At 39.6% G+C, this 27,943-nt stretch overlaps 1 protein-coding gene across 3 annotated transcripts in view; it reads left to right on the top strand.

The window, feature by feature from the left end:
• Positions 1-27,943, top strand: part of UTRN (utrophin) — a 339,386-nt gene that overhangs the window by 194,707 nt on the left and 116,736 nt on the right. For 2 of the 3 annotated variants that reach the window (XM_074144306.1, XM_074144303.1), the window contains 2 exons: positions 20,207-20,379; positions 25,920-26,076. In XM_074144306.1, the coding sequence (XP_074000407.1) occupies positions 20,207-20,379; positions 25,920-26,076 (330 nt within the window). Of the gene's footprint in view, positions 1-11,678; positions 11,730-20,206; positions 20,380-25,919; positions 26,077-27,943 lie in introns of those variants that run through there. The other variant, XM_074144304.1, reaches the window with a different exon arrangement.

The following is a 27,943-nucleotide window of genomic DNA, read 5'->3' as shown; positions in this document are numbered from 1 at the left end:
GCCCTTGGCAGCCTCCCTTCTTGCACCGATGCCTGTTCCCCCCAGCACCTCGTTTCCCAGGCTTGGCTCACCCCAGACTGAGGGGTGACAGTCCCACCTGAGAGCAAGGCAGCAGCATTCCTTGCGTGCATCCACCTGTTGCAGAAGGCTGGCCTAGGGGCCGGCAGAGATGGTGGGCACAGCCCGTTTTGGCCTTTGCTCTTAGCTTTGGTTTTGAGCATATAAAAGATGGTGATTAAGGCTTTCCCGTTCCCTCTCTCTCCTTCTCTCCTTTCCCTCCCTTCTTTCTCCTGAATAAACAGCTTTGCTCCAGTTTTTAAGCGTTTTGTGAGTGTATCCTTTGAAACATTAATTACTGCCAACAGCTTGTTGAGTCTGAGAACACATTGAGAATATTCATTCTAGTTCTTCTCCTTCATCCCTGTTATGGCTTGAAGAACTCACAACAATTTATTGTCATTTAAACAATTATTCTTTCACCTGATGACCCCTCCCCACCTGGGAAAGGGAACTGGGAAAAACAAGGAAACCCAAAGGTGGAAATATAAACAGATTTAATAGAATAATACTAAATAATACTAAAATAATTAACATTAATAACACTAAAGAACCACTATTGATCCCAATACTAATATAAAATATACAAGGCTTATACTCAGCCAGTTCTATCAGCAGGAAGCTCTGCACTCCCAGCAGGGACAGCAAATGTCAGACGCTGCCAGCACTTCGACTTCGGGAGGAAGGGAAGGGCTCAGGGGTCCAGCACGGGGGCAGGATCACAGCCATCATAGAAGAGAAAAAAACTTCTAAGTGAACTTTCCCATTTATATTGAATGTGACGTTCATGGTATGAAATAATCTCCTTGGCCAGCTTGTGTCAAGTGCCCAGGTCTCGCTCTTCCTATCCTCGTACCTGACAAGGCTCGAAAACATTGAGACTTTGAAATCCACATACCATAGCTGGCTATAAAGTAAATGTTTTCACAAATTCAGACACTAGAGTCTTCTACAAATGCAGTTTTCCCAAGCATTAGAAAAGACCGTACTGAAAAATAAAACTACTGAAAGAGAAATTAATCCTGTGTCGCTCACACCACGACAATCCCACAACAGGTTTGGGATTCCTGGAACACAGCTGCTCCTACCCAGCAACACACCTAGGGCAGGATTGATCTCCTTTTTTTTTTTCTTTTTTTCTTTTATACTTGGGGGGTGGCAGGGCTGACTTCAGAAGTGCGACAGATGCCAAAAATGAAGTCTACAGATGCCACAGACTTAATCTTTGGCATCCATCTGCATTTTGTACTGAGTAGCCTTTAGCCAGAAAATGAGTCTGGTAAACTGACTGTGGGTACTGGAATAAGTTACAAATAGGAAGTGTGGTTATAAACCAGGCATTGAGGCAGACCCATGGCCAGTCCGGCCCAAACCATGACACTGTTTCTTGTTTTTTTTTCGCATGTCCATCTAACCCTGCTGAGCTCAGAGTTATCTCATGAGAGTGACTAAGGGTGAAGTTTGGCCAAACATCTTCCTATCCTAAAAAAAGTTAAACTGAAGGACTGCATAGTATACTGAAAGGTCAAACCAAATTAACCCTGAAAAAGTAACTAAAAAAGCATTTTTTTGCTAGTTTGACAAATAAGCGAACATGAATTTGTTACTAGGAATCGCATACAGCAACCTTAAAAGAAATGGGATAGGAGCTGTATGGTGTATGGTTTTGGAAGATGCATCTAAACAGGTGCTTCTTAGTGAGAGTTTACATTCATTTCTTATTCTGGTAAATGCTGGGAATCATTTTCAGAGACTGAATTATTGAACAATTTAAAAAAAGAAAGGGGGGGGAGTGGAAAACAAAACAGCTGGTTTCAAGCAAAGATGATAGGCCAGTCAGACACTGCAACGAACTCTTCTTGCTGTGGGAGATGCCAAATGATCAGCAGTGTGACATGAAAGACTGCTCTCTACCATCCTGGTACTTAAGAGCATATGGTAATCCCTTGGAAGCCCTTAGATAGTGAAGCTTTGTTGGAAGCTTTAATGTGGGGATAAGATTTAAAATCCAGCAACAAGAAAACATACAGTGAGTGTTCCCTTGATGCCTCCTGAAAGGTGAAGTCTTTTATTTACTGTTGGATGAGGCTCGTCTCTGCTTTCTGTAGTGCTTTATAACTGCCATGGAAGCTTATTTTCAGTCAGAAACATAGGCATTTTTAACAGGATCTGTGCAATTTGGACTTCAACTGTACATTTTTTTCTTTTTTTCCTCACTGATTAAACAAGACTAATTCATTTCTGATTACATGTGCATGTAAAAGGACACGAATAGCAGAACTGTCACTCCTGCGTGTGAAGAACTCTCTCATGTCCCTTATATGTGTTTGAGTTCTAGGCAATGAACAAGAGAATGTTGTTTCCCATTTTTGTACCAGCTAGAAAATAGAATAATTTCATCTCTTAGCAGCATTGAGCATTTGTGGTCCTTGATCTGAACTTAGATTTTTAAGGCTTTTCATATTATCTGCAACAATGATTTATTAAGTACTTCGGTAACTTCTGTGGATTAAGAAAAAATTTAAAAAAAAAATTCCCTTTGTGTTCAGTGGAGATGGAGGTAAAGAAATTAGGTATGACATAAAACAGAGAAGCTAAATAAGAAAAAATTTAAAAGCTCACAAACAGAAACCCCAATGAACCCTAAAACCTCTAATTTTCCTCCTTCTTCTGATGCACAAAATAGTTGAAGTTCTGCTTGATAGCCCTTGAACACACAAAAATTGTCATGTTTATTTGCATGTTAGCTATGTTATGAAAAAGAAAAAAAAAAAGTTGTGTAACTTGAATTACCTGACAGATTTAAAATCTGTTTGTCCTGCCAAACAACAAATATCGGGATGCATTCAGTGGTTGTCATCAGTTGACCCTATAATACATACTTATGGCTGTTTTCTTTAAAGCTAATAAATCTTTCTGTTTCATGACTCTTTTAATTCTTTACTAACATAGATTATTATTCAGATTGTCTTCTATTCCCTTATCTTTTTACCTTGCTTTTCAGATTCTGTGTTTGGGGAAGATGCTGAGTAAAATCTCAAGAGAGAACAAATAAGCCAAAAATATGTCTTGCAGTTATTAAGTATAAGTGTATTTGTTATGAGGGTATTTAGGCTATAAGATCACCTTCATGTTTATGAGGAGATGCGTATAAGCTTTTGTGACCAAAGATCAAATGTGAATTTCCTAGAAAGTGTACAATGTGTATTTCCTGAGCAGTCTTCTTAATTCTGACAGAGGATTTTAAGTGCTATAGTGATTTTGTGTGTTGTATCTCTAGAGCCAAATGTGGTCTCTGTGTGCACTGTATTTATAGTGTCAAATGTAACTTCAGCAGTGGTTGCAGCAAGGGCATGAGGTGGTTTTGGTGTTACAAAAGAGCTTTTTTTTTTTGCAGGAGTTTTATGTCCTAATTGCTTGGTGGCAACTTGATTAATGGAATTTACCTTAACTATTTTCCTTGTCAGTGAAGCATTTACTGCATTTGGTAATAACCAGATGAGTCGCTTCCTCTTCATAATGCTTAATGCTGAAAAAGGATTCTTCTGAAATAAATATGATTGAGAACATTCATTTAGCTGTATAATGGACACAACATAGATCAAAAAGTTAATGGAGACATGGATGCGTGCTAAGAAACTAAATGGAGTACAGTCAAGTTAGTTGGCTGAAAATGCTTGAGATTTCAATTCTTTCTCCTTAGTTTTGTAACTGTATTTCTCTGTAATCTTTGTTAGCTATGCAAACTTATTACTGTGCCCAGATTCTTTCCAGGACAGAGTAGGGAAGATGGGTGTCACCTGCCAGAGCAGTCACTGGGAGCTTACTCCAAGGAAAAGATGTGCCAAATATGCTTAACGGGATAAAGTTCAAAAAGGAGAAAAATAGCAAGTATGAGCATACTGGGCTCAGTTGTGCCTTTCCTGTAGCAGAGCTGTCGTAGGTGTAGGGAAGCAGTATGCTGTGGAGCACCGGTGCCTGGAAGCAATTATAAACTTGGGAATGATAACGTCTGCCAGATACTGAGGGACAGGCAGCTGAGCAGAGAAAAGGATTTGCCGTAACTTTTAAAAGACAGTAAATCTTCTGCCTTACTTGTCCTGTGCATGGGAGGATAGTGGTTTCTTACCACCATCCCTATTACCATCTCATTCCCTATTTAGAAGTTCTTGCTATAAACAGATGAGGGCTTTCATCAGCACCTACAGCACCGTGTGATTTGCATGGAGGAGTTGCGGAAATGCGCTTCTCTTTCCTCTTGTCCCTCTTCTCCAGTCTTTGTGATATGTTCTCCCATTCTTACATGCTTTACACAGCTAACTTGATGCACCTTGCTTCAGAAAAGCCACAATTACATTTTAGAGAGTTACTTTCTGAAACTCTGAATTGCTACTGTTCTCCATTGAGGTGTTACTAAGCAATAATTTGGTGTACCTGGCAGCTTCAGTGCTATCATTACACACTAGATGTGGTAAAAAGGAATGTAATTTATTTGTTTAAATTACATAACTACAGAGTTGGCTTAGGGGATCATTACACAGTTAGTGAAAAGAATGAATACCCTTTCCAAGCTGCAACATTTAAACGTTAATCTTATGATGAGTTTTTAGGATTTAATTCCATGGTTTGAAAGTGAATTTAGACGAAAACAAGGTCACCCTATGGTATTAGTCATATGGCTTTTAAAGTAAGCCCTCCATCACATACTACTTCTCTTTATCTACTCAAAAAGTATAGTTCAGTTTGGTTGGTGAGGCATTGCGGGCTGATGCTTTGATGCAGTTTCTACAGAATGAAAAGATTTAAATTAAATGTTAATGGAACATCCCTGTACTCCAGGGTCATTGATCTTTTTTTTTAGTGAACGTTGAAAACAAACAAAACATCCACCTTTTTGGTAAGTTAAAATTATATACCTTGGTATTTCTTGCCAGGTTAGGAGATTGACTCCTGTGGTTTGATAGAACTGTTTAGTTAGATGTCCATTTGCTATATTCACAAGAGTAATTTTCTTACGGCTGTTCCACCATGGAGTGTTAAAGTTGATATAAAAGCACATTTCCTTATAAAAGTTGTAAGGATTCTGACTTCATAGGCAAAAAGTTACTTCAAGTAATACAAGTTACATACTTTATACTCTTTTTAAATACAGAAGATCATACTGCTAATGGTTATGCTAGAAATTCAAAATGCAGTTGTTTTTATATAGCAAAGCCTGCTCAGTATTTAGATATAGAAATAAAAATTCATGGCTGAAAAGCTTACAGCTGAAGCAATTTCTTATGGCTGAGATTAGAGTTTGCATTGGATGCGGAGAGTCCAGTTCCCAGTGGCTTTCAAAAAAAAAAATCCCACAAAAAACCAAAACCAACTAGATCCAGGTAATGCTTTTCTTTGCTACAAGATAAGGCCACTTAGTTAACTGAGAATAGAAGACAAGGTATGAAATAATAGAGCATAAAATATTATACAGGTAGACTGAGTCAAAAGGTTGTGCTTGGGTACTTATCCTTCGAGTGTGGAAAAACGGTAAATTATGCAGCAAAAAATGTAACAGCACTATATCCTTTTAGGTACTTGAGTCTAATGTCATTGCTTAGAATTAAAGTAGGAAGAGACTGCAATATGTTATTTGAATGAGATTTTAGTTAGTGCTGTAGAATTTAAGGTGGTCTATCAATTATTTTTGATAAACTCTGAAATCAAAATATGATTTTCATGGTCTTTCCGCTATTTGGATTGAGTACTCATCAAAAAACTACTGAATTTATCAGCTTTTCATTGGTCAGTTTCAGTATCTTGAGAGATGGGTATCTTTTACCAAGTAATAAACACATAAATAAGGCTGCCTTCTTTTAGCAAATGATTTTAAAGATGTGTATTTAATTGTCACATGTATTATGCATGGATTTAATGAGGTTTTTCTCAGACTAAGCTGTCAGGGAGCTAGTAAAATTCTCATCACAGTCAAGAAAATCTTAAGGAAAACTCCGTTTTCAAGTTGGGCTGAAATATTGAAAGTCCCGTATTTTTAACTTGAGAAACTGGATGCTTACTCTGGGTGTGGGTTAATGCAGCCTCTAGAATCTTTTCCTTGGGTGTGCTGCTTTCTCTGTCTGTCATGTTATATCTCCACTAGACTATCACCCAGTTTTGTTTCTCCCTTTTTAATAAAAATGTTAATAAGTACATCTAAGACAATTTGTTTGTTTTGTTTCTCTGCAAAGAGAGCAGAGTTAAAGATGCTGTTAAAGACAGGAAGACCATGAGGTGCCTTGTGTTTTGCTTATTTCCAGTTTGAGTACTGTGAGCAAGTGCTGGTATCTTATACCTGAAGAGGGAAAGCCAAGAGGAAAGGCAGCTAACAGTCTTAGAAGGAGGCTTCCCCAGTGAACTCTTTACAGACTGTCGATCAATAGGAACACTTTATTTAGTCACCAGTAATAACTAGGAACTAACAACTTGTCCATGAAATTCCTGTCTGGCATGAAAGCCAGATTTCATCCATGCTCCCTGCCGTCTCCCTCATTCTGTCAGTTAGAGTTAGGATTAAAACCTTCATATTCTGGCCAGTCCCATAAGTGGAATTTAAGTCTCAGTTTCTTGTACAGTAAATTTCTTAATGACTCCATGCCTGAAATGGATGCCATGATGGTACTTTTCCTGCATACTTCCCTTTGACATCTAATCTCTTTTAGCTATACTCCAAGTATGAGATACTTCTTTGAATTTTTGTGTTCTGAGTACATTTGAAACGTTCTGCTTTTAGTTTTAGGAGCTTCTGGGAAGTTCAAAGAAATTAAAACACACAACTTATCTTCAGGTCCAAAAATTATAAAATCATGCTTCATTCATAAAGCTAAAATCCATGAGTTGTCCAAACGAGGCCAGGTTGGATAGGACTTGGAGTAACTTGTTCTAGTGGAAGGTGTCCCTGCCCATCCATGGCAGGAGGTTTAGATCTCTATAATCTTTAAGGTCCCTTCCAACCCAAACCATTCTATGATTCTATGAAAAATACAAGGGGGAAAAAAAAACACCACCAAGCCACCTGGTCCTTTACTAATCTTTCATGGTAGTGCAACATTGCCTGTCACCAAGACTACATCATCTCATCTGGAATCCTAACAAATTTTATTCTTGAGATTTAAAATCTTGTCTCATACCCCATTTTCTGAGGAAGGCCACAGTCTGTCTGTGCTTACCTGATCTAGAACTCCATCATTGAATATGGCAGATATTGCACAGGGCAAACCACTGTATAAGACTGGCTGATCCATGCAAAAATACCTTCCCAAGACAAACTGATACCCTTTAGTCTTAAAGAAAGAAATGAAGAAAAAGTCAAACCAGTGCAGTGCCTTGGCTCTAAGATCCAGGAACTCTGCAAACCCCTTCATGTAATTCATAATCTGCATTGCAATCACCACTGTAATAGATACCTAATTGGTAATTCGGGCAATCATATTTATGTGACTTTTGTCTTTTCCTGCCACTTGTTTCTCTTTATTGCAAGAGCTTGACTTGTCCATTTGTCTTGATGAATTCATGGTCCTTGGGGCACTATATCACTTGAGTAATTTGGCTTCTGGCAGAGGTTATCAGTGAGGCTGTACTGGAAGAGCTCTCTTAGTGAAACCCTGGTGTTGGGTTCAATTGATAGCGAGCCTCAGTGTAGAACCAACCTTGCTGGAGCTGTGTCTTAACTCTGTCTTGCAAACGCTGACCTGGTGTAGATGGAGGAGGCCAGCTCTCCCTCCTGGTCTGATCAGATTGACACCACGTATTTTGCAAGGGAGGAGAAAATACCACAGTGCTTTTGAACAAGTGAATTTTTTGCCTGGAGCTGCATGTCTTGAGTGAAACCAGAATGTATTGATTTGCTGTAACCACCTATTGACCTCTGTGTCCTTTACATCTGAGTCGCACAAGGGAATGCTATTCTTTTTATCTTTTTGTTGTTGTTACTCATTGTTGTGAGTCACATAAGATATATGTATGCTCTGTGCGTAAACAGCCTGCTACATTCACTCCTAAGGTTCTTGCTGCTGTTTATTTTTCCATTTTTCTTCCAGAAAAAAAAAAATCTTCTTTTCTCCTTTCTTTAGTTCGTATTCCAAAGTCAAATTGTGCTTAGTATGACAGTTTTCTTGCATTTTTTGCACATCATCTCAAGTATGAAGCAATTTCTTTATAGTGTCTTTGCACATGCTTAATCTTGTTTTGCAGACTAAAGTCTGAAAGACTTTTATCTTTTCTGAAATTGAATTTTAGAGGTGTGTGTAAGATCATCTCCAAGTTGATCAGATATTTTTCCTTCCAGAGGTAATGGAATAATTTTTTTTTTCCTTACTTAGTTTTGGTGTCATTGATTCCGCTGGTTCACTGTTTGCAGGAGCCTAACATTCAGTTACTTCTGGATTTACACTTGATTAAAAGTAGTGGTTTTTTAATTGATTCTTTACAGTACTAAGTTTTTAGATGTATAATTCTGCTATTAGTTTTATAATCCCTACATTAAGTGTCTTGCTAAATGATGAGGCTCTTAAGCCTGGATTTGCAGGGAGCGCAATTCAGAGCCCACTCCTAAAAACAGTTGCTAGCGAATGTGACTGTCGCTGTGTGTCACAGGCTGCTGTGCTGACCTGCCTTTTTCTACCTTTGATGAAAGTGCTTTTCTGTTGATGGTACTGTCATTTTGCAGGCTGCCAGTAGTAACGTTACCAATGGCTATAAAGTGCTGTTAGCTGGTTATTTTATTTTTATGCAGTTTTATGTTATTATTTAAGACGTGAGTAAACGCATCAAATTGCTCTAATACCAAAATGTAACAAGAAGCTCCATTGCACGTGACCACCTTCAGCAGTGCCTTGAATGCATCAGCAGTACATTGCTCTCCAGTGTTTTAAATTCCCATGTGTGCATCTTAGTATCTACAAGAGTGTTCTGGAAGTGTTTGTATGATCCAGCATTGTCATGTCTACAGAACTGCTGCCTTTACATGTAGAGGCTACGTTAAATGTATGACAACGTAGAGCTTATTTCAGTTACTGTATTTTATTTTTCTTCTACAAATGCTCAAATTTCTCAAATACTCAGTGTGCTTTCATGAGAAAGGGCCACTGAAAAAGTTGTTATTCAGTAAAATTTTCAAAGCCTTTTTTCTGGAAGCATTGGTCCAGCATTGTGAGTGTATATATATTTGATTACCTTTTATAGAATTCTGCAAAATGGTAGCTATGCACCTCAGAAAGCATTTTCATTTGTATCTAATAGTAATGAAAGATCTAGAATGTATGATTTTTTGATGCCAACAGAAAATTGGGAAGCAAGTTATCTAAGTATGGAGCCTGAGAATAAACATAAAATTAATGTGTATATGGAGTTATGAAGCCTCATTATAATCCAGCCTGACACCCATTTTCATTTCATGTGCACTAGCACCTCTGAAGTAGATTTAAATGCTGTTTTCTTCCTGTTTTACAAGGTGGGTTTTTTTTTTCTGCAAGAGCAGCAGAAAGACGCCTTGATGTGTGCGGGAGTCAGGATCCACACTGTGTCTGTCTTTCAGGAAAAGAAAGAGAGAGATTCTCAATTGGAGATTCTAGTTAAATCTCTTGCAGGATGATTTTACTTTCTCACTCTAATGTGTGTTTTTGTTCCTTCTGTAAGTGGTTAATTTAGAAAAGAACATTTATTTGAACATGATTTTAGATACTGTTGCATTAATAATTGGGCTTTTTGCTTCTAAAAGAACTGGAATAAATGCAGACAGTTTGTGCTTACCCCGTTGTGCGGTAAAACTGGTCTAGTTCTGCTGCCTTTGTTTGGAAAACTTTTCTCAGTTTATTTTGCAAGCACTTCAGCAGTTTGTGTAATATGCCCACATAAAACATACGTGCAGGCGACAAAGCACAAATAAAATAAGTAAAAATCTTGCTACTGCCAGTATTTTACTTTTTTTCCCTCCTGAGATTTTTCTTAAAATCCTGACCTGGCTGTATCAGTATAATCCACTAGCTGAGAATAATTTTAAAGACAGATTTGTCCTTGGTGACTTTATTGGTAATTCTTAGTGGGGTGAAATAAAAAGAAAGTAAAAGCAGCATGTGATACCCACCGTGGTCGTAGGAGAAATAGTTGTAATGGGGTTTGCAAGTGATGGATTGTTGGCTTGGTTTTAATTACACGTTTTCTGACTTGCTGGCAACTATTACTGAAGCTCGTTTTGGCGGTTGAGTAATGTGTGGTTGTATGGAAAGCATTAATAGTAGCTTAAATAGGCCTTCCCATGCACACAGGGTTTCCAGAGGGAATGGTTGGAAGTGATTTCCTAGTAGCCACCCTCGGGGTGTCAGGTTTCCCGCGGGCGGGCGAGCAAAGGCTCGCATGAAAACAATCTGCCTGCGCCAGAGTCTGCCCTCATGAGCGGCAGCGGGTGCCTGTAGGCTTTGTGGAGCACCGGTTGCTTTTACAGCTCCAAAACCTGCTCAGGGACTAAATAGCTGCCTTTCCCTTCGGGAGGAAGGAAAAAAGGGTGAATGAAGGTTTTTGGTCCAGGGTTTCTGCAGCCTTAGGGGTGGCAGTGGTTTTCCAGCAGGGAGGCCTCCAGGAAGGGGGTGTGTGTTTGGCGTCAGAGCAGCACCAGGGCTGCTGGAAGGGAGGATGCTGATTACAATAATAAACAAATGCAGGCAATAGATTACCGCACGGCTGTTAGAGCAGACAGGACCAAAGGAGGAGATCCCCAGCAAAGGCTTTAGACATTGCAGCAGGATCCTTTGGTGGAGTTATTTTTTTTTTTTCCCTAAACAAAGGAAATGACTTTTTAGATTTCTTTTAATGGGCCTTGCCTGTTTGATGGTGCAGCATCCCCTGGGCAAAGTGAAGAGGGAAAAGGGCTGGAGGTGGCTTGGTTACTGCCATAGCAACACCAGCCCGCTGGTGGCCAGCTGCGAGGAAGGCAGGGGGAGGAGAGGTGGCCTCCTGTCTGGTCATGCTGCCGTGGTTCCTAGGCTGAAGTGTGCCTCATCCCATTTCAACTTCTCTGAAAAGCTGGCTTTTGGTGCTTCCCATAAACAGAAGTTTCTCTGGGGATTTTTCTTCTTCTTCTTTTTTTTTCTTTGGTTTTTTTTTTTCCCCTTGAATGGAGCAACACGGAAGGACTTGCTCCTCCTCGCTACCCTCTGCATCTACCACACAGCAGCAGAGTATACTTGCTCAGTGTAATTGAGACCAAACGTTGAGCTTGAGGTTTGAAAGAAGCACTTGGAGCCTGCAGGCCATTGCTGAGGTGAGCTGGAGGCAGTCCTGGCCAGGCGTGGAGACGAGGAGATCCCCGCAGTGCCATGGGGCCAGGCTAACCCTACGGAGCATCGCCCGGCGCCAGCAGCTCACCCCGAGGTGCTCAACCCGTGGGAAGGAGCGGGGACAGGGAGGCTGTGACAATGGTGCTGCGTGAACTGCCCGCGGGGGAACACAGCCCAGGAGAGGGACACGTGCAGGAGCTCTCGGAGAATTTTGAGATAGCATAGGTGCAGAAAGAGAGAAACTTTTTGAAGGCTATAGACCTGGCTTGGAGGACGTACCAGGAAAATGCAGGCTTCAGGAGACGCTTAATGATGATTGGCCTGAACTTAAGTTTGCGTGAGCTGCTGACAAGATTTGAAAAGGTATGATAAGCAGTTTCATATACTTAGCCTTTGGAAAAGGTTATGCCTTTGAAAAATACACAATAAAAAGGGCAGGTTGATGTTAGTCTTAGGAGGTTTTCTGTGTTGCTGTTAAGGTCCTCATGTGACCCCTGTGGCTTCTCAAATATGGAAGTCTACTGCTTCTTCTCATCTGCATTTCAGGTCCTACATGATTAGTTCTAGAGCATGTGCTCTGATTGTGGTTTTTTGTGCTCTTTTTTTTTTTTTGGACTTTGCTAAGTCAAGAGCGTTAGGGGACTTTCCAGGATGCCTGTGACCTTACTTCGCTATTGACATAAAGGAAGTGCTCCACAGTTTGCTGTTAAAATTAGTTGAATGTTATCTTAGTCAAATTGGAAGATCTCATGACAGCTTTTATAAGTGGAATTAATTCCAGTGAATGCGCCACTTTCCCATGGTTTCATCTGTTCTTCTTTTATTCTCTCTGGTTACTCTTTCTCTTACCAGGACATTTGGTAACAGTAGTGCTTAGAGGCTTGGCTTTGCAGTGATTGCATTGATTATTGAGAGACAAGAGGCTGTTCAACAGCAGATCATTTTCATCTAATTTGTCAGCACTTCCAATGAAACCTGGATCAGATATTTGTAACCATTGTTAGCTTGGCTTTGCAGACTATATTTTCTTTTGTATTGTTTTTAATAACATTTCTCCATACAAACTTCCTGTGCCCTGCAAGACCAGAGTCTGTAAAAAAAAATACATAATAGTTCATTTACACATTAACATAAAAAAACATAAATACCGTGGTCACAAAGCAGGAGAGCAGATTGTAAAGCCTGATTCTGTGGTTTTCTATCCTAAATCTCTGAACTTCAATACGTTTGGGGTTTTCTTTAATGCAGATCAGCACTGGTCACCAGAACAGTACTATAATGGCTATTAGTAAATGAACCTAAAAGTCTCAGAAAATTAAGCTAATTCTGTTTCCTTGTTTTGGATTTGTATAATGATTTTGGATAAATTCAAAATCATAATAAGCTTGGGTCCTCAGAAGAATGTTGTAAACTGGTTTGGATTTGTTGCTGTTTTTAAACTCTTGTATTTTTACTTTCCTACAGTAGGAAACTTTGGAGCTAATGAGACAGGTACTGTTCAGTGTCCCACCAGCATGAATCTTTCAAAAGTAATAATGGTAACAGCAAAAGCGTTTGTGACACGATTTCTTCACTGCGTAGATCACTTGCTTCTCTCCTGTCCCCAGTCTGACAGCTGGGCTTCATTCTTCTCTTGTAATTGCTGCTGGTGCCTCTAAACATTAGGACACACGCTGAACTCTTTGAGATGCTTCATGACGTGGTTAACACAGAAGTTTTGAAACCAGTGTTTCTAATGTTTTGTGAATCATACAAGCCCTGGCATTTGCGAACTCCTGTGATTTGCGATTTGCAAACTCCTCCTCTCCCCTGTGATTTTGAATATTCCAGTGTCTTTTTTAATCTCTAAGGAATTGACTATAGCAATTCTTAACAAAACCAAAACTTGCAGGTCTCTCAGCTCTGCTGTATTTTTTAGCTTGAAGCTTGGTGTGTCATTTTGTTGTCCACTGTGCTGAAATTTGTAACACAGCGTAGGAGGATGCTTTGGTGCTGGAGAAGAAAGTTAACATTTTAGTTGGTGAACTTCGACCACAAATTCTAATCTGTGCTTATTTAGCAAGTTTTCTTTTTTTTTTTGAGCAAGTTCCCCTCCTCCTTCCCCTGCTTCATCTCTCCCTCTCACGAATCCCCACACACCCATCCTGTTCTTCCTAACTGAGAAGTTTGCTGCCAGGAGAAACAGCGTTATGACAGCGATCCTGGCTCGCAAGCTACTTTCAGCTTTCTGGATTCATTAATATACGTTGCAAGGAGAGAATTACGAGTGCTGTTAATGTGGTCGTAATGCAGAAGCCAGATGGCATTTGCAGAAGCCTGCGCGGCACTCCCTTCCTATGCAAAAGCAGAGTCACGTTACACTGGAGCGGGCAGGGCTGCTGTGGCTTTGTTCAGTCGCAATTATGTGGCTGCTGGAATTAGTATTAATGGATTTATGATGCCTACCCCTCAGATGTTGAGTCAATGCCATGCTATGGAGCCACAGAGGTTGTCGAAGGCAGGCTGGCTTTCTTGGCCTTCCTAAGTGCATCATCATTCTTGTGCTGAAATGAGTCCTTACCCACACCATATGTCACCTGTTAAGGTACTATCCATTAAGTTTAAGTGCAATTCAAGACAGCTTTTTGGAATCTTGAAGTGTCGATGCAAGGCTTTTGGTAGTACAAGCATTTGAAAATCAGATGTGAAAAATATCCCAAAGTGGTTTTTCCTCAAAAAAGTTGTTTTTCTTCCTGAAATATCTGAGAGCTTAAGTAGTAATTAAATTTCGGTCATATCTAAAGCCAATTGCTTTTGTCGATTGCTTTGATCTTATACTATAGTCCCAGTGGCTGTAGCGATACCCAGTGTGCTCTGTGTGTGACACTTTAGAGAGGTTTAATGTCTGTCTTTATACAGACTTCTGCCACTGGTGGATTTATTATAATGGCAATTTTGCCCAAGGGGTTTGCATGTGTACTGCTGTTCTGAATGTGAATTCATTATAAACTGATTGCCTAGCAGCAACTGCCACTACAAGCCTCTGAAACAGCAGATGGGATGAACCTTTCTAAAGTTACGACTGTCCTCTGACACCAGAGGAGAGACTCCCTGGATGAGATGAGTACCTGGCCTCTTCAGAGACTTTTCTTTTTTTAGAGGTGGTTCTCTTTTTACAGCAGCATCCCTCTCTCCCTGCTACTCCCAGCATTTGTAAGGGATAAAGCAATAAAAATCCTGTTTCCCTTTCACAACGGCCACTTTCATATGCCTGTATCATGCCCTAATTCTTACTCCCTGCTTAAGAGTCATCAAAAAGTGAAAAGCTCTGAGTGAGGCAGAGGCTAAAGGGAGCATCTGACACAGCAGTGTTCCCAGAGGCAGTTGGCAGCAGCAGGTAAAATGTATCTGGTTCAATATAGACTAAACAATCCACTATTTGAAAAAAAAAATTTAAAAATTTAAAAAATCCATTCCTTTGCTACCTGCTGTGAGACCTCAAAGAAAGATGTTCTGGCTGATGCCTTTGGCTTTACAGTTACGTCCTTAGGCTGGCACTGATATTTTTGTTCCAGCCGTTCCAGCTGGAAGAATTTTCTGCAGATACTTTGGTGAGTAACCATCACCTTTATTCCTGACCTCTAAAAGAGGCAAGTGCAGCATTTCTGTAACTATATCATTGCTGACTTGAACACTGTCAGTCAAGGCAATGGGCAGTCATTTTTGTGGGACTTGCAATTCCCTGTGCCTGCACCGAGTCTGCTGTCCTGTTCCAGGCACAGGCGTGATTTGTACTGAGTAGAAGAAGTACAAAACTGTCCTGGCAAAATAGCCCGGGGGTAACCTTTGCTGGGGAGAATGCAGTTCTTCAACCCGTTTTTTCTGCATGAGGAGTCAACTTCAAACCTACTAACTCCTCTTAAGTTCTTCATGTGGTTCAAAAGCCACAATGGTTTGCCTGTTCTGTAGCTTGTACCTGGGGATTAAAATTATGTAGCAGTCTGTGTGGCAGCACAAAGTACTGCCAGTCTTGTGGCACAGCATCAGCATTGGACCTGCATATCCATTTGTTACAAGGCAGGTGTAGTGCCATAACTTGCCATCCCTGCTCTGTTGTCTGATGTTTATAGAAATTCAGTGGAATTATTTTTCCTAATAAACATAAAAATAGTTAAAAATTGGGGTGTAATACAGAATTTCACTGTGTATAGTGGGTTTAAAAATCATTTGAGTAAAGTGTTGTTAAGTCCTATATGTAACTGTTTTGAAAAACCCTGTGAAGTTATGATTTGGTATAGAATGCTATTGACCTTTTTCATAAGAGACTAAGTTGAGTTTTGTGTCATATCATATGTAGTAAAAACTTGATTAAGGGATCTTGATAATAGAATCTGTAATGTTAGAGGAACATCTGTTTATTTAACTAACAGAAGAAAATAACTTCTCTGTTTTAGAGCTTTGTATCAAAAAGCTCAAGTACTTTAGAAATCTTAACATAGAGAATGAAATAGAGTAACATTTTGCATGTTATAAAATGCATTGTTTCCTTCACTTTAATTTTGATGTGGAAATGTAGAGGTTTTTTCCACCAATCATATTTTTATCTTCCACAGAAGGGTTTGGGCCCTTTAAAGAGGAAAATATTTTGTCTGTGTTAATGGCAAAATGTTGATGCATGTGTTTATACCAATGAAGATGGTATAAGCAAACAAAATCAGAAAAAACCATGGGTGGAAGTGAATACACTGACAGCTTAGGGAGTTGCAGAGTGAATTAGAGGCTCTCTGGACTCATTCAGAAAAAAGGCACTAGAATGCCCATCATCATGGGAGTGCTGTTGGTTTGGGGTTTGGTTGGGTTTTTTGGGGATATTTTTAAAGACTTTTTTTGTCTTTATAAAGGATTAATAGTTTCAAAAGGACAATTTTGTCCGCTGTTGCAGCTGTTTAAAATATCCTTGCAGTCTGTAAGGAAAAAGGAGAAAAAGTTTGATACCTGGTTGACCTTGGAGATGGTGTCACAAAGTTTGATTCCATTCAAATCTTTGTCATATATTTTCTTTTACCCTGGGCAAGGTACTCTGGTCTGCCTTTGGGCTGTTCCTGTAGCAACTCCAACTGGAGTCAGCTACATCTTTGGGTCCTTTTCAGAATTGCCATCTATAGTATTATTGAGTGTTACGTACCATATTTGTATATTCTTTAAAGACACATGCTCTTCAGTTGTGATTATATGATAATTTAGTATTTTATTTAATTGAAATTAAAGCAAGAAGTAGGCTTTTTATTATGGATACAAGCTTTAAAATCAGATCCAAGCATAAAATGAAGGCTTGAATCCTGCAGGTAAATCATCTGCCATGAGAGGGGTAAAGAGGGAGAGAAGCAAAGTCTAAGGTTCAGAATGGAGATAAGGGGATTTTGAAATTACCAGAACAAAGTGGAAAAGATAGGTAGCAGTTTGATCTTAATTCTTAAAAGGAATTTAAGGAAAGTGGCAATCTTCTTATAGCCTAGCTAGGGTGAAGTAGATATATAAATGTCAACCTAGTTATTCTTCTCCTTTCTATCTTTCAAAACTTTGAAACTTGCACCTTGATTTATATATAGGATGAATTCACTCCTCGAAGACCTTTCTTTTAATTTAGGACCTTACTTCTGCAAGCACTTGAGCATGTAAACAGATCTGTTGACCTCATACCAGTAAATTATCAATCAGATATGCACACACAAATATTAGCAAAATTAGCAAAATGTGTCACCTCTGTACTAATACCTCCAAATATTGAGTTGGTAAAGCTCTGTAACTACAGTTTAAGAATTAAGAATTTCTGCTGGCAAGAAGGCCACCTCTGCTTGCAGTGTATTTCTTTAGGTTTCTTTTTCTCTCTGCTTTTGTTTGTTTTTTTTTCCTTCTTTTTTTTTTTCTTTGCTTTGCTTTACATGCACTTGGAGAGCACTCTGGCCCGCATCCCCTTTGCGTTGGGCTAGGAACGATGGTGTTTTGTGGCTGTGTCCCCCTCTTTATATTGCAAAAGAAACAGAATTTTTTTTTTTTCACCTCTTCTGCATCCTCCTGTTTGTTGACCCTGTGACTCTGGATATGGGAACTTCCTTGTGATAATACGGAAAAGTTTATAATTGCTTTTAAAGTACTGAAAAATTGAAATTGGATTAACTCTTATTAGACTTAATCCTAGTTGGGGCCTGAGCAGGGATAATCAACTTTATTCATCCCTTTATGCCACATAAAGGACAATGGAGAAGAATATGGAAAATAAAAGACCAAAAAAAGGCAGAGAAAGAGAAATAATAAATCAGGATGAACATGAATTGGGATATGTACAGAATGGATAGAGTTCTTCTTCCCGCTTCGAAATAAGAAATTCTAAGGGAGGGCAACCACAGCATGTTTACAAGTCTTGTAAGAATTGAAAGATTACGATAACACAGTGATTAAAACAGATTGCTGTAATTGGTAACAATCTTGGAACAAAATGGGAGCCCATCATCCTTGCTAGCCTTCCAATAGAGGACAATACTTGAATAAAAATCTTCAAGATCTTTTATATCATTATTGGGGAATAACTAACAATGTGTCTGTCTTTTGCCATTAGCCATCTTTCACATCCCACCTTCCTGCTGTACTTCTTCCATGTGCACGTTGATGTGGGACATGTATTTGGATTTCTCTCCCTCTTTTTTTGAGGGCTGTGATGCACTGGCATTTATTAACTCTAATATCACTCCTGCAAGTTTATCCATCAGCTGGCAGTGCTTTTTTTCTGGAAAATGGAAATCAGAAAAGAGAAAGAGAAGTTAATTAGCAAAGTTGATTCTTTGATCTGAGCTGTCACAAGATGGCCATCACAAATGGGACTCAGGAATGCGAACAGCAGATTTACTGTGCCTTGATCAATATAATATGACTGACAAACACAAGAGTCAAACCCATTTTGAATTGAATGTTTTTAAATGTGCTTGCTTAAGCGTCCTTTCAAATACAAGTAAAGCTAGAATGTTTTATGGAGGTTCTCAATAGCTTCAGAATGAATATTGTGATTACAGAATGGAATATCAGAGATCAGTTTGTTTTCAACAAATTTTTCTTTTGTAACCTTAAAGAGGCATAGAAATGGATTTGACATGGCCAGACTTCTGTAGCACGGATAAGTGTGCAATTAAAATTGTACTGCTGTATAAGGTTATATCTCCGGGTGTTTGGACCTGAGCTGGTTTGCACTGGGTCTGCTTGCGTGTTGGAGGCATAAGGACAGGAGCTGCAACTGTTTTCAGATAAGCATCTGATTTGTTTAACTGATGACTATGCTGTCTTATTTGGGTTGGTTGATCATCAGACTCTTCCGTTTCTGTTTTTTTTACAAGCCCTTGCTTGTATCTATTTTCAGAATGGTGATTATTATCAGGATGGTTTAGAGACAGCAAAAGTGTCTTTTTAGTACTTTGTTTTAAAGTAGTGAAGCTCAGGGCAAAGAATAGGTAGTTGTCCGAGGTCACACAGTAGCTCAACTAGAGAGCCAGAGCTTCACTGATGCTTCCCTCCCTCTCTCTTGCCCCCTGCCCCTTTTCCCTCTCTGTCTCTCCACCCACCACTTCTCCAGCTATATCCTTACTTCTTTTTGCTTTCTTCCCCAGCTGAAGAAAGCTTTCATGTGGTCTCAGATTCTTAGCTACTTTTCCGCTGTTTCCAACTATCAATTGTAGCTGTGCAAGCAGCTGTTCTAAGATGCAGGACTACATCTTGAGGATGGGGAGGTACAAGAGGCCCCTCCTTTCCTTCTCCCGGGAACCGATGGAGATTACTGAGGAGTTGTCTGGAAGCATAAAAACCTTTAAGGGATTTCAGTTATTGAATTTCTCCCTTTGCAAAAGAAGTTTGTTTAGATCTACATCAAGTTCCTGTTACAATCTTTGCTGATTAATCTGTTTGAGACAGCCAGTAAACCTCCTGGCACTCTACACATTTACATTGCTCTACTAGAGTATAGATAGATGTATGGATGCTAGAAAGCATTGGCGGTCAGGCAGGAAGTTTTGTTTGCTCTTATAATGTGTTAGATAAAGACAACATCTGTAACGTGTTTCTTTAGACAGATGGTAGATCAGAGAATAAAATCTGTTTAATTTCTAAGGGGAGGAGAAATGAGTAAGATGAATTGAAATCACAAGCACTTCTTTTTCTTTTCAGTATTTACTATGAGCTTCAGATTATAATACATCCTGCTGTTTTATGTCTACCTCTTCATATATTGCAGGCCATGGCATACAGTAGTTTAATTGCAAAAATGGGCTTGTGGTAACCGTAGTCATTTAGCTGCAGTTTAAGGATGCAGGTTTTAGTTAAAAACTTTCATTGCATATGACCTAAAGCGCTACACAGAGTTTGAATGTCACTGGGCTGTGTAAGGTTTCTGCAATGTTTTATTTCAAAGAGGAAAGAGACAACACACCTAAGGCTGAATTTGTGCAATTTCTGAGCAGGAAACAATTTCTAGTGCATTTGAAAAAGCTGCACTGTGTGAAACGCGTGGGAGAATAGCAGACAGTTAGTTACCTTCAGTGCTGTGAAAACATGCAGAGAACTTAGTGTTTATAGCTCTACGTCCTGTTTCACAGTCAAGGATGACTTTCAAACTCCATTTCTCACACTTAAGAAATTTAGATCTTTTATACTGATGTTAATAGAGTTGCAGGTTTTCCCCTCTGCATCTCTTTTCAGAGTCACCCAAGAAAGTCAGGCTATGTGCTCTGTCCTAGTGCTTCAGAATACTAATGAGAATAAGCTCTCCCTCCCTTTATTTAGAGAACTAAGTTGTTTGGACTTTCTTGCTGATATTTCAGGACATCCAAGCTGAGATTGATGCCCACAATGACATCTTTAAAAGCATTGATGGAAACAGACAGAAGATGGTGAAAGCCTTGGGAAACTCTGAGGAAGCTGCCCTGCTCCAGCACCGGCTTGATGACATGAACCAGCGCTGGAATGACCTGAAGGCGAAGTCAGCTAACATCAGGTAAGGAACAAAAACGTCAAGACATGAACAGGGCACAGTTGCTGTCTCCTCAAAGGCTTGAAAAATATGACCACAGCATTGCAGTGAAATCTCCATTTTCTTCTGTAAAGGACCCCTGAGCACAAATGTAAAAACTTGGTGCACTTGCTTACCATGCAGACTTAACTGCTTGCTCTCTCTCTAGAGCTGCGCAGTTTTAACTTGCCAATCTGTACTAAATTTTCCAGAAAGTATGTTGAATCTTTCCTTATTATAAGTGGATAGCAATGTCAATGAAGTAATTGTGTGAATCTACTGTGAGGAGAAATCAGGGGTTTGTTGTTGGTTTGCTTTTTTTTACTACCGAAATGAAAAATTTTATCAGACGTGCTACTTAAGTGGCTTGATCCATACTGGTAGTAATTTATTTTTTTTATTGCTGCTTATTCAATTAAGAAATGTTTTAAAATACATATTAATCAAGGAATGCATTTTACAGTTTTTTGACCCCACCAGTGCCAAGCTCACTGACTGTTGAAGTGTAGTCATTGTTAAAATCTTTGCCATCTCATTTTGCATGTAGGTATTACCATATTTATTAATGTGAATAAAATTCCACATTAAAATAAATTACATAGAAAAGAATTTCTAGAGCTTTTAATTGCAAGTTCTTGCTTGTTGAATAAAGGAAACGGTTCTGTTAATAGAACAGAACAATGTGAAGCATTCATATGAATTTTCCAGAGGCCAGAAAAATGAGTTGAGCTTGGAATTCAGGCACAAGAGTTTGAAAGAGTGAGATAAGGGGGAAAATGTGACATTTACTTTTCATCTGCATTTATTCCATCACCAACCTGCTAACGAGTTAGGTGAAATGGGTAAATCAGTTCCAGGAAAGCTCACAGGCAGAGCTTGAAGCTCAACAGTTTGATGTGGGGGCTTGCAGAGATTGGCCCCACCACACAAGTAGTTTAATGCAAGAGCTATTAAACTTGGGCTATTATGAGCTCTACTCACAAATAAATCAATGTGAAAGGAAGACAAAACCATGCTCATAAGATAATAACTTAGCAACTGTAGAGTTCGAGCAAGAACAATTCAGTTGCTTGGCCTTTCCTGGGGTTGATCATAATTTGGGAGATATTGATGGCCAAAAAAAAAGGGCCTCCAAGCCATTTACCTTGGCCAGCTCTGAGTTCCAACGCAGCAATACAGAGACAGTGATTGTGCAGTGAATGCTCAAAAAAATTGGAGTACCGGCTCTTGTGAATATGAACCCATCTTTTCACTTCTGCGTAGATATGGCACGTGCACCCCACTGGGCAGCATTAATATTTGTGTTACTCCGCTGGTACCTGCAGTGCTGCAGAGCCACATGTCACTGAGCTACAAGTGGAAGATAGACAGGGAAGAGAATACTGGAGCAAATATGAGAGAAGTAAATTAACCTCTCAAATCTCAGTCGCCACCGAAAGGAGCATAGCATTTCTGAGTTCATGTATTTTGCCCTGTTCTTTGATTGCAGTTCACTTTTCTAACTCTCACAAGAGTGATGAAAGCCTTCATAGCGAAATAACAAAGCATAGAACTGATATGAAGTCAGTGTGTTGAGGTAGCTGTTTGTCTTCAGCTTTTGCTTTCTTGCTGTACCTTATTTCAAGGATGAATTGGAAAGCAAAACTGTATGGATGAGTCTTGTGAGAACAGCATGTTAGATGCTAGGACTGATTGAAAAATCTGATTGTTTTCTTCTCGGGTTTAGCTTGGGACAGTGCTTCTAAATTAAGGTTTCTCTAAGTTTTTTAGAATATTTTCAGCTACATGCACATTCTGATTATAGTTGCTGCTCTCCCTTAGGGACAGTATGAGTTTTTCTTCATCACTTCATTCCTCAGAGTGATGGTAGTCACTGGATTGACTTTACTTCCCTGCTACTGGAACTAAATGGAATTCCAAAGTGAAAAAGCAGCACTCTTGTGACATATTTTTAAATACATGGAAACCACTTAAACCTGTAGTTGTACTGACTATGACACCACCTGAGAAGACCATACCTCTCCTTGAAATTATTTGTAGAATTATTCACGCTTCTTTCTTTTTCTCTTTTTATTATCTTATTCCCAGGAAGAAAACAAAGCTGTAGATTTGTGCAGGTCTGCCTTTTGAAGTCAAATGTTTTGGAGAGATTCTTTTCTCCTGGGGCAAGGAAGTATGAGGGTGTCAGTGTTTGGAGAAGGGTAGAGGTAGAAGTATGGGAGAAACAGAGAAGGATTCTCTATATTTAGACCACCCACCAATCTTTTTTATTCCATGTGTTCCCTTGTCACTCAGCAGGAAAAGTGTTACCTCCATAGCAGAAGCAAAAGCTGAGGAGGTCTCCAGCTGTGAAGAGAGCCTCTCAGGGTCAACAGAAGGGGAGTTATGTCAGAGTTGCTGTTCTGGATGATTTTATTCAGGCTGGGTGGAGGGACGTGCTCTCAGTCTGGTCAGCTGGGTGGGAGCATCTGTGTTTTTCAGGCTCATCCAGGATTGTCTTAGGAGTGCTTCTGAATCTGAGGTGGTAGATGTTGGGGAATATCGTTGCTTCAACCAGTACTCAAAACCAGTCAGTCATTTATAACTGACCTGTATTTTTATCAGAGCAGATTCTTAAGCCACCACTTGACCTGGTGAATCCCTAGGGATTGCCAATTCATTTGTCACAGGAGCACAGGCACCTGAAGCTTTGTTTGCAGGGTTGTGTATTGGTTAAAGTACCGATTCCAAAACAAAGGCCAGAAATCCTGTCTTTGAAAGCAAAGAAGCCCAAGAAACATTTCAGGACTTCAACATAGCTTCTCATCTCTCTTTGGTAATGTCTGTATGACAAATGTAAATGTGATACTAAAAATTTACACTGAAATGCACATAGGAGCATTTCTTGGTTCCCTTGCTCCTGTGCAGCATTTGCTTTGAATGGGGTTTCCTGAATGCATGTGTCTCTGTCCCCCAGGAGAATTGAATGCTTGTGTCTACTCTTCAGCTGCTGCTGCATCTCACTTCTATTTTCAGTATTGCTTCTGATAAGATTAGAAGGGTAACATTCAGGAAAAATCCAGGCTGATGTGATATGTTTTCCCCTGTGTATTTCTTTTCCCCTTAACGTCTTTCTGACCTTTCAAGAGAGAGGATAGCTCACTTTGTGTTCAGAGAAGAATTTTAAAGTCCCTGTTAGTGTAGTCCATTTCCTCCCCACCCCTTACTGCTCTACACCCACCAGTTTCGCTTGCACTGGACTTTGAGACCATGTGCTAGTGATATTTTACTACTGTCATCAATCTGGTGTGCACATGGATGTTTATTAGTGGCAAGTTACAATGCATTTAATCTAGTATCATATGCCGCCACATCATTTGCATTAATATCAAATTAGCTTTTTCACTTAATATTATTATACTGTATGTTAAATGAACAGTGAGTCATTCTTAAGTTGTCCTTTAACTAGTTGCAGGAGTTTTTTCCTCACCCTTACAAAACTCCAATTCATTTTGTATACAGGAATTCTGCTAAATAATTACAACAGAATTTTGAAGCCTCAGAGAGTGCCAGTTTTTAGAGATGAGAGCTGCTTATATGTGCTAGATACAGTAATAAATCACAATGAATAGAGATTTCACTGTCAAATATACAGAAAGCTATAGATCTGAACTTTTAAATTGTGTTTGCTTCTAGAAATTCATGAAGATGCTTTATTTTTGTAACAATCTGTGAGTCTAACAGCAAAACTGTAAATTCAAATGTGCGCTGCCTTGGTTTAGATGGGAGGGCAATGTCTCTCCTCTGCCTGATTAATAGGGAGTATAGCTCTGTTTTCACTTCCAAAAAGGAGGGATGGTTCTGTGTGCTTAGAACCTGGGGGTAACGTATATGCAATCATAGAATCATAGAATGGTTAGAGTTGGAAGGGACCTTAAAGATCATCTCGTTCCAACCCCCCTGCCATGGGCAGGGACACCTCCGCTAGAGCAGGTTGCTCAAAGCCCCATCCAGCCTGGCCTTAAACACTTCCAGGGATGGGGCATCCACAACTTCCCTGGGCAGGGAATGCCCAGGAAGAAATACCAATGCTTTGCAGCTTAGTATTTCTGAGGGCATATTTGACAATGAGTCAAGCTACTGGTGAAAAGGAGAAGGTCCAGATTGTATGTGGACTGCCCTGTGCTGTTGGGAGTGTGCCCCTGTGCGTGGCTGGGGGCTTCAGGGGCCAACTGTAGTGAATGATCCAGCTGAGAAGCAGGTACCTTGTGCCCTCACTCACTCTGGAGTTAATACCATCTGTACAGGAGGAACAAGTTGGTTGCCTTGAAAGCAGTTCTGGTTAGTGAGTATTAAAGAACTGAGAAGAGACCAGGGAGCTGAGACAGTACGTTTCACTCAGGAGCTGCTGGTCTGCAAACGAAGGCCGGCAGGATGCCCTTCCCCGGTACGCATATAACCACAAATGGAATAGCTCGCTTGTAATTCACTGCAGGGCAGGATGCTGGCTCAGCTGTTTGGGCCTGGGCCGCGAGCAGCTGGCTTGAATTCAGTGTTGAGAGAATGGTATCAGTGAGAGCATTAAGGGACCATAGAAACCGTGATGCACAAAACTATAGGCAGTAAAATGTCGCTTCTAGCAAGTACTTAAACTTTTTTTTTCCCCCCAAGTAGTTACCTAAGTGTTTTCCTGAATAGAGTGAGAGAGCATAGGTTCTTCTTCCTAAAGGTAGTTAGTTTATCCTTTTCAGATATGTGATTTTTTTCTTTTTTTTTTTTTATCTTCCTCCCCTCATACACTCTTACTGACTGCTGTTTTGGTTTTTGCTTAGAAGTTGTTGTTTACTGGTATAAACTAAGCACGTGCTGGTCTTGAATTCATAACATAAAATGACTGCAGTAAAAGAAGGGTAACTGGTCCCTGTCAAAGATTTCCCTGCAGCTGTGTAGGCACTGCAGGGAGAAGCCGTCAAGTCAAGGTATTTTGGAAAATCATAGAAAAGGCTATGGTGGAATCTGGGGGTTTTGTCAGTTAAACTGAGGGACAGGTTCACTGTGTTAATTCTCTAGTAACTCACCATCGACTAAAGATGATGTATTAAATAACCCATGTCACTGATATTTTCAGCAGCGCAGGCAATTTACTGGGAGAACTTGTTGCTTTCACTGCTGGAGAGTCAAGGTCCTGGCATGAAAGGGTTTGCTTTTGCAGTGCTTTAGCTCACAAAATGAGGATTGTACTCCATGCACTGCAGTGGTGGGGTCATAACAAAATACAGCATTTCTTTATGTTGCTTAGACGTGCAGTGTTCAAGGTTTTGGATAAGTTAAAGCATCAGGTACATATTTGTCTGTGTTCCCCTATTTTTCTTCTGCTTATTTTGATTTGTTGTGCAAAGCCTTTTGAAGTGGAGTTTTTTTTAACACAAAGTTGCTTTTCAGTTAAACACTTGAAACATTCCTATCTTAATGATGGAACAATTTTTTTTATTTATTGCATTCCCCTGCTGTTTTTGCTTTAAAGATGCTTTAATGTTGTTTCACAGGGCTCACTTGGAGGCCAGTGCAGAGAAATGGAACAGATTGCTGACATCCCTGGAAGAGTTAATCAAATGGCTGAATGCGAAAGATGAAGAACTAAAAAAGCAAATGCCCATTGGAGGGGATGTTCCAACCTTACAGCAACAGTATGACCACTGCAAAGTAAGTTGCTTAAGTTTTATAGCTAAATATGCTACTTTGTATAATAGAATGAAAAAAATTTGAGTACAGGAGAAATGATGAACGCTTCCTAGTGACTAATTTCTAGAAAACAGCTCTAGGTCTCCACCCTTTTTGCTTCTCCACCTTGCTCAGTAAAGCACAACTGAGACACCCTCTATGAAATTTCATCTAAAGGATTTCTGATACATGTGTTCGGTCCAAACACATTTTTTAATGTTTACTGATGTTTTTGGATTCCTACCAGGTAGTACTGCTGTTCTGCTAATTTACTCTAAGTCAAGTCAAGTAAGGCACACAAAAGTAAGAACTGAACAAGAATTGTGAAAGCAATGTTGAATGTAAAGCCAGTAAAATAAGTAAGTGACTTTCTATGTTACTAAATTGACCAGTAATAGCAGCCCCCCCACCCCATGCAGACTTATACTGCAAAGATGACTCAAAACTGTTTTTGAGAACTAAAACTTACCAACGCCTTGTACTGTTGTAACTGTAACATGCTATTCCAGCTCTCTGGTTTTGCTAGTTCTGTTCTGGCTTTGTATGTAATAGGGTATTGATTCCTAGGTATTTTTGACAATAAAAAACTCTATTGCATCTACAACATATCTTCATTCATGCAGAAGGTAGAGTCTGTCTCACTAACTCTGATCAGTAACCAAGTTAGGACGTATTTGCCATTGGACAAATTCATTCTAATAAAGCTGGTCTTTTATTCTGTGTGGTGTAAACAGGGAAGGAGAATAAATGCAGCTTTATATAGCTAATTGCATAACAACTATGTTCCCCTCCACCAAGACAACGTTGGTGTCTTTTCTGCTGTGGTGTTGAGTGAGGACAACAATTGAATTTGGGAAAACACTTAGTAATACAGAAATATTCACTTAGAATACTGTGAGGAACTACAGAAAAAAGTAGCCTGACATGAGCGGTACTTTTGAGACTTAAATCCAAAATAGAAGAGCTTAAGGAAATCTGCATATATTTCTCCTAAATTTAGCCTTTTAAAGTAAAGTTATTAGCATAAACTCAGGATCTTTGTTTCTTGAGAGTTCATCTCTTCCTGTTCTTATCCACTTAAATCATCATGCTCTGTTTGTAGGCACATCTGCTGTGAATGTTTTGTAATGATCAAATGGTGGATTACTGGTGCCAAAGAGTAATAAAAGACTGGAACAGATCCAAATATGTTTTGAAGGAGATCAGTGGGAGGTGATAGATCTCTAAAGGTCGTTTTCCAAGGGCTTGTTTGAGTCTCATGTTAGATTATAATATATGTATAATAATAACAATACTGCTAGTGCATCTCTAAATGGTAGCTTTTATACATGATTCTGAAGTAGAAAAATATGGGAACTGTGGTGCTAATTTGGGTCACTAGTGAACTGCAGCAGTGTGAAGGAGAGAACACTTCCGAGTTGTTTAGTCCTTGCCCTTTTGTTTAAAGAATAACTGTTATTTTGTTATGTAGAATCATAGAATCATTCAGGTTGGAAAAGACCCTTGGGATCATCGAGTCCAACTATCTACCCTACTCTACAAAGTTTTTCCCTACACCATATCCCCCAACACCACATCTAAATGACTCTTAAAGTCATCCAAGGATGGTGACTCAACCACCTCCCTGGGCAGCCTGTTCCAGTGTCTGACCACTCTTACTGTGAAGAACTTCTTCCTAATGTCCAGTCTAAACCTACCCTGTTGCAACTTGAAGCCATTCCCTCTTGTTCTATTGCTGTTTGCTTGTGAGAAGAGACCAGCACCAACCTCTCTACAATGTCCTTTCAAGTAGTTGTAGAGAGTGATGAGGTCACCCCTCAGCCTCCTCTTCCTCAAACTAAACAGTCCC

The sequence above is a fragment of the Numenius arquata genome, chromosome 2 (genome assembly GCF_964106895.1).
Source record: "Numenius arquata chromosome 2, bNumArq3.hap1.1, whole genome shotgun sequence".
NCBI classification, from domain to species: Eukaryota; Metazoa; Chordata; class Aves; order Charadriiformes; family Scolopacidae; genus Numenius; species Numenius arquata.
The sequence above is the reverse complement of the archived record's forward strand: the minus strand, read 5'-3'. Positions and strand labels throughout refer to the sequence as shown.